This window comes from Nerophis ophidion, linkage group LG01 (assembly GCF_033978795.1).
Source record: "Nerophis ophidion isolate RoL-2023_Sa linkage group LG01, RoL_Noph_v1.0, whole genome shotgun sequence".
NCBI lineage: Eukaryota > Metazoa > Chordata > Actinopteri > Syngnathiformes > Syngnathidae > Nerophis > Nerophis ophidion.
In genome coordinates, this window is record NC_084611.1 from 85,570,831 (window position 1) to 85,581,992 (window position 11,162).

An 11,162-nucleotide genomic window follows, 5' to 3' on the forward strand; every position below is an offset into this window, starting at 1 on the left:
TAAATGTAAAATACTTCCTTGTGGTCTAAATAACATGTAATGGTGGTTATTTGGTCAAAATGTTGCATAGATGAGGTTTTACAGATCATCTTCAAACCACTCTCTGGCAGTCGCTTCCGGATGCGCCGTTTTGTGGGCGGTCTTATTTATAAGCCTCCACTTCGACAGGCGTCTTCGTTGTAGCGGTGTAGCGTGCAAGGACGAGAGTGGAAGAAGTGTCAAAAGAAGGAGCTAAATGTTTTAATGACATTCAGACTTTACTTCAATAAATAACGGAGCAGCATCTCCTCATCCGGAAACAACAACACCCGTGAAAAACCGTCCGACCGGAACTCTCTAATACAGGGGGAGGGAACCTATGGCTCTAGAGCCAGATGTGGCTCTTTTGATGACTGCATCTGGCTCTCGGATAAATCTGAGCTGACACTGCTTAACACGATAAGTAATGACTAATTCCACTTGTAATCAAAATGTTAAAAATAACGTTCAAAATATTAAACATGCTCATGCATTTGAATCCATCCATCCTTTTTCCTACCGCACTTGTTCAAGAAATTGCATGATCTATTTATTATTGTTTTTTTTTAGGGCTTGCCCTCCTGGGGGTTCTTCAGACCACCAAGCACCGACATGAAAGCCTGTTTAAGGGTTACGATATTTTTTATTTTTCAATAAGTCTCTCAGTTGCTTTACAGCAATTGTATTTTTCTCTTTCGTTCTCGCTCGCGCTCTGGCTCCAGCTCCAACCCTGTCTCTCCTCCCGGCTGCTGCTAATAACAGAGCGACAGGTGATTAGACAACAAGGCCCAGGTGGGCCATCTACGCACCTGACGCTGATTTTGAGGCCGGTCCTGGCCCATCCCGCATCGCTGCAGGCCCGCAGGCCACGCCCCCGCCCCCCCCCCCCCCCCCCCCCCACACACAGTTAGCTTCAGAATATCAACGTTATTACAAAGAATACAAGACCTATTATACTCTAGTAATGTTGGTCTTACTTAAAAATGCACGCGTTTAGCTGTGTTCAGTGTTGAAAAAAGAATGGTACGGCTCTTACGGAAAAACATTTTAAAATATTTGGATTCTTGGCTCTCTCAGCCAAAAAGGTTCCCGACCCCTGCTCTAATAACTGAAGTTCCTTGGGTGAAAAAATAAACTCACTATACCGGTATGTTTTAGTGCTTTCATGGCAGATGTAAGAACTTTACACTACTTTATATTAGAAATATAAGTAAATTTGTTTTTGTTTTTTCTTCCTGTTTTTGAACACTGACTTTTTGCAGTGTATGAAAACTTAGTGGAAGGCAGCCCTAGAAAATGTATTTATTTCTTTGTTTAAAAATATGCAGAGTTGATTTAAAAAAGTAAAATACTCTTAACATAAAATCTCCTTAGTGAGAAGAATTGTCTTACTAGACAGAAAATAAGCAAATATCACCCTTATGATTTGGTCAAAATGTTGCATAGATGTTTTACAGATCATTTACAAGCCGCTTTCTGACAGTCGCTTCCGGATGCGCCGTTTTGTGGGCGGTCTTATTTACGTGCCTCCACTTCGACAGCGTCTTCTCCTCGTCATCTTTGTTGTAGCGGTGTAGCGTGCAAGGACGGGAGTGGAAGAAGTGTCAAAAGATGGAGCTAAATGTTTTAATGACTGTGGAGAGGAGGAGCTGGCAGTCCGACAGAGAGGCAAGACACCTTGGAGCCCGGCCCAAGATGGCGGCAAGGAGGCGGCGACGGTGAGCGAGCGGCGAGGCGGGGCGCACCGGGAGCGAAGCCTCAATCAAGACCAGGTGCGTGGATCGCGCACCTGGGGACAATCCAATAATCCTTTCAAACTGTTTAAAAGGGCAACAGCTGTGAATGTCAGGGGGGGAGGCGGAGAGACTGGAAGGAGCAAGAGTGCAGCTGACGCAGAGCGAGAGAGGAGCGCCGAAGACAGACGACAAGCGAGCGGAGAAGAGGAGCTGAAAAGCGACCTGGACTGAGGTTTTTATTGAAAAAATAAACTAAGTCAATCTGCCCAAAGCCATGTCCTTCCTTGCTGGTCCTGGGAACCTACGCAACAGCGTGAGACTGTTACAATGATATTCAGACTTTACTTAAATCAATAACGGAGCAGCATCTCCTCATCCGGAAACAACAACACCGTGAAAAACCGTCCGACCGGAACTCTCCAATAACTAAAAGGTCTTTGGGTGAATAAAGTCAACTCACAGCACCGGTATGTTTTAGTGCTTTCATAGCAGATGTAAGAACTTCACACTACTTTATATTAGAAATGTAATTAAATTTATTTATTTTTTCTAGTTTTTGAACACTGACTTTTTGCAGTTTATGGAAACTTAATGGAAGGCAGCCCTAGAAAAATTATTTATTTCCTTGTTTAAAAATATACAGAGTTGATTTAAAAAAGTAAAATACTCATAAAATCTCCTTAGTGAGAAGAATTCTTATCAGACAGAAAATAAGCAAATATCAGCCTTATTTGAGGTATTTCATCTTACTTAGATTTCAGTTTTTGCAGTGTAATGGTGGTTATTTGGTCAAAATGTTGCATAGATGATGTTTTACAGATCATCTTCAAACCGCTTTCTGGCAGTCGCTTCCGGATGTGCCGTTTTGTGGGCGGTCTTATTTACGAGCCTCCACTTTGACAGCGTCTTTTTCCCATCATCTTTGTCGTAGCGGTGTAGCGTGCAAGGACGAGGGTGGAAGAAGTGTCAAAAGATGGAGCTAAACGTTTTAATGACATTCAGACTTTACTTCAATTAATAACGGAGCAGCATCTCCTCATCCGGAAACAACAACACCCGTGAAAAAACATCCGACCGGAACTGTCTAGTAACTAAAGTTCTTTGGGTGAATAAAGTAAACTCACAACACCGGTATTTTTTAGTGCTTTCATGGCAAATGTAAGAACTTTAAACTACTTTATATTAGAAATGTAATTGTTTTTTTTTTCTTCCTGTTTTTGAACACTGACTTTTTGCAGTGTATGAAAACTTAGTGGAAGGCAGCCCTAGAAAAATTATTTATTTCTTTGTTAAAAAATACACAGATTTGATTTAAAAAAGTAAAATACTCTTAACATAAAATCTCCTTAGTGAGAAGAATTATCTTAGACAGAAAATAAGCAAATATCACCCTTATTTCAAGTATTTAATCTTTCTTAGATTTCATTTTTTGCAGTGTAATGGTGGTTATTTGGTCAAAATGTTGCATAGATGATGTTTTACAGATCATCTTCAAACCGCTTCCTGACAGTCGCTTCCGTTTTGTTGGCGGTCTTATTAACGAGCCTCCACTTCGACAGCGTCTTCTCCTCGTCATCTTTGTCGTAGCGGTGTAGCGTGCAAGGACGAGAGTGGAAGACGTGTCAAAAGATGGAGCTAAATGTTTTAATGACATTCAGACTTTACTTCAATTAATAACGGAGCAGCATCTCCTCATCCGCAAACAACAACACCCGTGAAAAACCATCCGACCGGAATTCTCTAACAACTAAAGTTCTTTGGGTGAAAAAAGTAAACTCACAACACCGGTATGTTTTAGTGCTTTCATAGCAGATGTAAGAACTTTACAGTACTTTAGCTCGGTTGGTAGAGTGGCCGTGCCAGAAACTTGAGGGTTGCAGGTTCGATTCCCGCTTGTGTCATCCTAGTTACTGCCGTCGTGTCCTTGGGCAAGACACTTTACCCACCTGCTCCCAGTGCCACCCACACTGGTTTAAATGTAACTTAAATATTGGGTGTCACTATGTAAAGCGCTTTGAGTCATTTGAGAAAAGCGCTATATAAATATAACTCACTTCACTTTATATTAGAAATGTAATTAAATGTATTATTTTTTCCTGTTTTTGAACACTGACTTTTTGTAGTGTATGAAAACTTAGTGGAAGGCAGCCCGAGAAAAATGATTTATTTCCTTGTTTAAAAATATACAGAGTTGATTTAAAAAAAAAAAAAACTAGGAAGTAGTAATCATTGACAGCAGCTTCGGCGCTGGACGTGAAGCACACGGTGACATCTGGGGCAGCTGTGGTGAGCGTCTTTAAAATGGTCGACCAGAAGCGGAATCAAGCAGCAGCCCAACACCAACCTGCAAACACAACATCATCATCAGGACACACCTTGTTTGTGCTCCAGTAACGAGCTCACAGGATTAAGCCCTGGGCTCACCCGCACAGCGCCAACACGAGACACATGAGCCACGCGTGTCTCCCCGCCCGGAAGGTGACGGCGGTGGTGACTTGGGTGTGACAGAAGGGACAGGCGGTTGGCGCGGGGGAGCGGTGTAACTCGGCCTTGTCGCTCACAAACCCGGGGGCGGGGGCGGAGGGAGCGGGCCCAGACACTGTGAAGGAAGAAGGATGCAAGTTGGAGGTGTTTCATGTGTACTAGGCTGACCATGTTCTGAAATCCCAAAAAGAGGACACATGCAGTCGTAAGTTTACATACTCTGGGAGAATTTATTATTTTTTGGCCATTCTTTAGAGAATATAAATGCCAGCCATCCATCTTGTTCCGCTTTTACAAGGTCGTGTCGCGGGGGCAGCAGCCGAAGCAGGGAAGCCCAGACTTTCCTCTTCCCAGCCACTTAGTCCGGCTCTTCTATGTCTCCCAGGCCAGCCGGGAGACACAGTCTATTATGTTAGATCCACTATGGACTGGACTCTCACTATTGTGTTGGATCCACTATGGACTGGAATCTCGCTATTATGTTAGATCCACTATGGACTGGACTCTCACCATTATGTTAGATCCACTATGGACTGGACTTTCACTATTATGTTAGATCCACTATGGACTGGACTTTCACTATTATGTTAGACCCACTATGGACTGGACTTTCACTATTATGTTAGATCCACTATGGACTGGAATCTCACTTTTATGTTAGATCCACTATGGACTAGACTCTCACTATTATGTTAGATCCACTATGGACTGGACTCTCACTATTATGTTAGATCCACTACGGGCTGGACTTTCACTATTAGGTTAGATCCACTATGGACTGGACTTTCACTATTATGTTAGATCCACTATGGACTGGACTCTCACACAATTATGTTTGATCCACTATGGACTGGACTCTCACACTATTATGTTAGATCCACTATGGACTGGACTCTGACTTTTATGTTAGATCCACTATGGACTGGACTTTGACTATTATATTGAATCCACTATGGACTGGACTTTCACTATTATGTTAGACCCTATATGGACTGGAATCTCACACAACTATGTTAGATCCACTATGGACTGGACTTTCACTAATATGTTAGATCCACTATGGACTGGACTTTCACACTATTATGTTAGATCCTCTATAGACTGGACTCTCACTATTATGTTAGATCCACTATGGACTGGACTCTCACTATTATGTTAGATCCACTATGGACTGGACTTTCACACTATTATGTTAGATCCACAATGGACTGGACTATCACATTATTATGTTAGATCCACTATGGACTGAACTCTCACTATTATGTTAAATCCACCATGGACTGGACCGTCACAATATTATGTTAGACCCACTCGACGTCCATTGCATCCGGTCTCCCCTAGAGGGGGGGAGGTCAACCACATTTGTGGTCCTCTCCAAGGTTTCTCATAATCATCCACATTGACGTCCCACTGGGTTGGGAGTTTTTCCTTGCCCTTTTGTGGACTCTGAACCAAGGATGTCGTTCTGGCTTGTGCAGCACTTTGAGGCACTTGTGATTTAGGGCTATATAAATAAACATTGACTGATTGATTACCATCAACCCAAAAAGGGACATGCGGCAGAAAATGGATTGATGTGCAATCTACTATTAAAAGTTTCAATCAATCAATCAATCCACTCCTCCCTCAGGAATGCTGCTCTCCGCGCACACTTTCACAATTTGTTTTGTTTTTAACCCCTTCTTAACCATGGACGTACATTGATAATACACTCAACCCTAATTAAAAAAAAACTGACATTTTGAGGCATTTAAGAAACCCCAACCGGACAGCCCCGCGAAAGAGGACGTATGGTCAGTCTAACGTGTGCATGAAGATGGAGGTCGGCAAAGTACCTTGCAGGGGCGACTGGGTCACATGTCCCCCTCCAGGAGACAAGGTGGCGGGAAAAGGTGCTCGGAAGGGCGAGTGAAGGTGATAAATCTTCACATGGCTCTCATCTACAAAGCAAAAATCACATTTACCAGCAAAAGTCGGGTTATCATGAATTGATTAACGTGGACCCCGACTTAAACAAGTTGAAAAACTTATTCGGGTGTTTCCATTTAGTGGTCAATTGTACGGAATATGTACTGAACTGTGCAGTTACCAATAAAAGTTTCAATCAATCAATCAATCAATCAATACTCTACCAAATGCTGTGTTATTTGTTTACCTGGCAGGAAGTAGGGCGGCGGTGTAGGAAAGGTCTTATCCGAGTTGGAAAAGGACTCCATGTTTGGTTAGGAGGGGTAAAAAGGAGCCAACTTGTTAAGTGTACCTGCCTGCAGGCCTGCCAGGTGACGCCACTAAATGAGCTTCCGCCTGATTGGTTGGAGGGTCTGCTACCCATAATGCAACAGCCATTCAAAGACAACACTGAAAACTTCTGTGAACTTTAACATGAAAAGTGTAAGATAATGAAAGAAAATGGGAGCAGTGTAGAAATACTCGATAGTAATCCATTGGTTATCATTTTGTTGAAATATTTTCATAGTTTTATCAGGAAAAAAACGGTTTAGACCGTCCTCTAAATATGACTTTTTAACATTATCTGGTACTCTACACAATAAAAAAAAACCTGCTCACATGGTCAACTATGCACATATTTTATATTTTATATATATATATATATATATATATATATATATATATATATATATATATATATATATATATATATATATATATATATAATGTTATTATTTATGATGAGGACAAAAATGCCTAATTTGGGCCAAAAATACCAAGAATATTCTGTACTATAGGAAAAATATTTCAAATAATTATAGCACACATAAGGACCAGAAAAAAAAAAGATTGGAAAATGCAGACATGTCAATTCAAACGCTGATTATATTGATACCACCAGTGGGAACAATATCGAATTGATAGTAGAGTGATGAGATTGGTGTTTTTCTACTGCGTTCTGTGTTCTGTCCTCCAGGGGGCGTGACATAAAACGTGTTTTTGGAACAAAACTGGAGTAAAAAGCACAGGGAGAACATGCTAACTACTATATATATATATATATATATATATATATATATATATATATATATATATATATATATATATATAACCTCGTTATTTTTTATGATGAGGATAAAAATGCCTAATTTAGGCCAATAATACAGAGAATATTCTGTAATATATTTAGTTTTTTTGTTTAAAATATAGGAAAGATATTTAGAATAGTTAAAGCACACATAAGGACGAGAAAAAAAGTTGGAAAAATGTAGACATGTTATTTAAAACGTTGATTATATTGATTCCACCAGTGGTATCAATATCGAATCGATAGTAACGTGATGTGATTGGTATTTTTCTACTGCATTCTGTGTTCTGTCCTCCAGGGGGCGTGACAAAAAACATGTTTTTGGAACAAAACTGGAATAAAAAGCACAGGGAGAACAGGCTAACCACTATATATATATAAATATATATGTGTATATATATATATATATATATATATATATATATATATATATATATATATATATATATATATATATACATATATATATATATATATATATAATCTCGTTATTTTTTATGATGAGGATAAAAATGCCTAATTTAGGCCAATAATACCGAGAATATTCTGTACTATATTTACTTTTTTTGTTTAAAACATAGGAAAGATACTTACAATAGTTAAAGCACAAATAGGGACCAGAAAAAAAAAAAGATACGAAAATGCAGACATGTCAATTCAAACGTCGACTATATTGATGCCACCAGAGGTATCAATATCGAATCGATAGTAACGTGATGTGTTTGGTATTTTTCTACTGCATTCTGTGTTCTGTCCTCCAGGGGGCGTGACAAAAAACATGTTTTTGGAACAAAAGTGGAGTAAAAAGCACAGGGAAAACATGCTAACTGCTATAATCTACATATGCACATATACATATATATATATATATATATATATATATATATATATATATATACCTATATATATATATATATATATAGGTATATATATATACATATATATATATACCTATATATATATATATATATATATATATATATATATATATATATATATATATATATATATATATATATATATATATATATACAGTATATATATATATATATATGTATATATATATATATATATATATATATAGGTATATATATATATGTATATATATATACCTATATATATATATATATATATAGGTATATATATATATATATATATATATATATATATATATATATATATATATATATGGCTTCACGGTGGCAGAGGGGTTAGTGCGTCTGCCTCACAATACGAAGGTCCTGCAGTCCTGGGTTCAAATCCAGGCTCGGGATCTTTCTGTGTGGAGTTTGCATGTTCTCCCCGTGAATGCGTGGGTTCCCTCGGGTACTCCGGCTTCCTTCCACTTCCAAAGACATGCACCTGGGGATAGGTTGATTGGCAACACTAAATTGGCCCTAGTGTGTGAATGTGAGTGTGAATGTTGTCTGTCTATCTGTGTTGGTCCTGCGATGAGGTGGCGACTTGTCCAGGGTGTACCCCGCCTTCCGCCCGATTGTAGCTGAGATAGGCGCCAGCGACCCCGAAAGGGAATAAGCGGTAGAAAATGGATGGCTGGATGGATATATATATATATACATATACATATATATATATATATATATATATATATAGTCTTGTTATTATTTATGATGAGGACATAACGCCTAGTTTAGGCCAATAATACCAAGAATATTCTGTACTATATTTAGATTTTTTGTTCAAAATATAGGAAAGATATTTAGAATAGTTAAAGCACACATAGGGACCAGAAAAAGAAAGGTTGGAAAAATGTAGATTCAAATGTCGATTATATTGATACCACAGGTAGTATCAATATTGAATCGATAGTAACGTGATGACATTGGTATTTTTACATTTTTCTACTGCGTTCTCTTTTCTGTCCTCCAGGGGGCGTAACAGAACACATGTTTTTGGAACAAAACTGGAGCAAAAAGCACAGGGAGAACATGCTAACCAGTATAATGTATATCAGTGTCGTTCAAACACTATTATCTAATTTCACCTATTAAGGTTAATAATATTTTTTGTAAACCAGTAATTATAGTCTGCAAATAATGTGTTGTTGTTGAGTGTCGGTGCTCTCTCGAGATCGGCAGAGTAACCGTGTAATCCTCTTCCATATCAGTAGGTGGCAGCCGGTAGCTAATTGCTTTGTAGATGTCGGAAACAGCGGGAGGCAGGGTGAAGGTAAAAAGGTATCTAATGCTGAAATCAAAAATAAACAAAAGGTGAGTGCCCCCAAGAAAATACATTGATGCTTAGGGAAGGCTATGCAGAACAAAACTAAAACTGAACTGGCTGCAAAGTAAAGAAAAACAGAATGCTGGACGACAGCAAAAACTTACTGTGGAACAAAGACACTGTAGTTTGGAACATGACATGACAATCAACATATACCTGGAGGGAACCCACACAGTCGCGGGGAGAACATGCAAACTCCATACAGAAAGATCCCGAGCCCGGGATTGAACTCAGGACCTTCGTATTGTGAGGAACATGCACTAACCCCTGTTCCACCGTGCATTTTTATAATATCCACAAATTGTGTTGTGTTGTGAGACTGTATGTTGGTATTTTTTTAATTTATTTTTTGGCACCATGACTAGGGAAGGTTGTTTGCATTGTGTCCTGTTGAGTATTATTCAAAGCACGCCACGTGGTCATAAGCCTGAATTACTCACATTGTCCAAAAAGTGACAAAGTGAAGTGAATTATATTTATATAGCGCTTTTCTCTAGTGACTCAAAGCGCTTTACATAGTGAAACCCAATATCTAAGTTACATTTAAACCAGTGTGGGTGGCACTGGGAGCAGGTGGGTAAAGTGTCTTGCCCAAGGACACAACGGCAGTGACTAGAATGGCGGAAGCGGGAATCAAACCTGCAACCCTCAAGTTGCTGGCACGGCCACTCTACCAACCGAGCTATGCCGCCCCAGTAGCTTCATACAAATAGACTTTTAAAATAAATTGATTCCTTATTAAACTAACAAAGTCTCGAGAGACAAATTGAAAATGGCCAGCAAGTCGTAGTTTGGACACCCTTATTTACATATATTAAAAAAATAAACTTGTTGCATAGCTCGGTTGGTAGAGTGGCTGTGCCAGCAACTTGAGGGTTGCAGGTTCGATTCCCGCTTGTGCCATCCTAGTCACTGCCGTTGTGTCCTTGGGCAAGACACTTTACCCACCTGCTCCCAGGGTCACCCACACTGGTTTAAATGTAACTTAGATATTGGGTGTCACTATGTAAAGCCCTTTGAGTCACTTGAGAAAAAGCGCTATATAAATATAATTCACTTCACTAATTCAGTTAATATTTATGATGAGGACAATAAGTGATTGAACCTTGAATCGACAACATTTATTTATGCCAGGGGTCACCAACCTTTTTGAAAGCAAGAGCTACTTCTTGGGTACTGATTAATGCGAAGGGCTACCAGTTTGATACACACTTAAATAAATTGCCAGAAATAGCCAATTTGCTCAATTTACTTTTAATAAATCTCTCTCTCTCTCTCTCTCTCTCTCTCTCTCTCTCTCTCTCTCTCTCTCTCTCTCTCTCTCTCTCTCTCTCTCTCTCTCTCTCTCTCTCTCTCTCTCTCTCTCTCTCTATATATATATACAGTATATATATATACATATGTATATATAAATGCGTATTTCTGTCTGTCATTCCGTCGTACATTTGTTTTCCTTTTACGGAAGGTTTTTTGTAGAGAATAAATGATGAAAAAAAAACATTTAATTGAACACTTTAAAAGAGGAGAAAACATGAAAAAAATGAAAATTAAATTTTGAAACATAGTTTGTGTTCAATTTCGACTCAAAAGAAGACAAAAACCAGCTAATTCAAATCTTTTTGAAAAAATTCTAAAAATAATTT

At 38.8% G+C, this 11,162-nt stretch overlaps 1 protein-coding gene across 1 annotated transcript; it reads right to left on the minus strand.

Annotated features, from left to right (window-relative positions):
• Positions 1-3,903: 3,903 nt before the first annotated feature.
• Positions 3,904-6,552, minus strand: LOC133541139 (lipopolysaccharide-induced tumor necrosis factor-alpha factor homolog). Its single transcript, XM_061884288.1, has 4 exons — positions 6,394-6,552; positions 6,074-6,178; positions 4,179-4,353; positions 3,904-4,098 (listed from the first exon to the last, which is right to left on the minus strand). The coding sequence occupies exons 1-4, from the start codon at positions 6,452-6,454 to the stop codon at positions 3,981-3,983; spliced, it is 459 nt and encodes a 152-aa protein (XP_061740272.1). The 5' UTR covers positions 6,455-6,552; the 3' UTR covers positions 3,904-3,980.
• Positions 6,553-11,162: the final 4,610 nt, after the last annotated feature.

Bases quoted from the DNA above. Each gene is read 5' to 3' on its own strand.
- LOC133541139 (XM_061884288.1), bottom strand. From the start codon at position 6,454: ATGGAGTCCTTTTCCAACTCGGATAAGACCTTTCCTACACCGCCGCCC. The intron at 6,179-6,393 runs GTAAACAAATAA...TTTGCTTTGTAG, and splicing joins GCCGCCCTACTTCCTGCCAG to ATGAGAGCCATGTGAAGATT. The intron at 4,354-6,073 runs GTACTTTGCCGA...CTTCCTTCACAG, and splicing joins GACCCAGTCGCCCCTGCAAG to TGTCTGGGCCCGCTCCCTCC.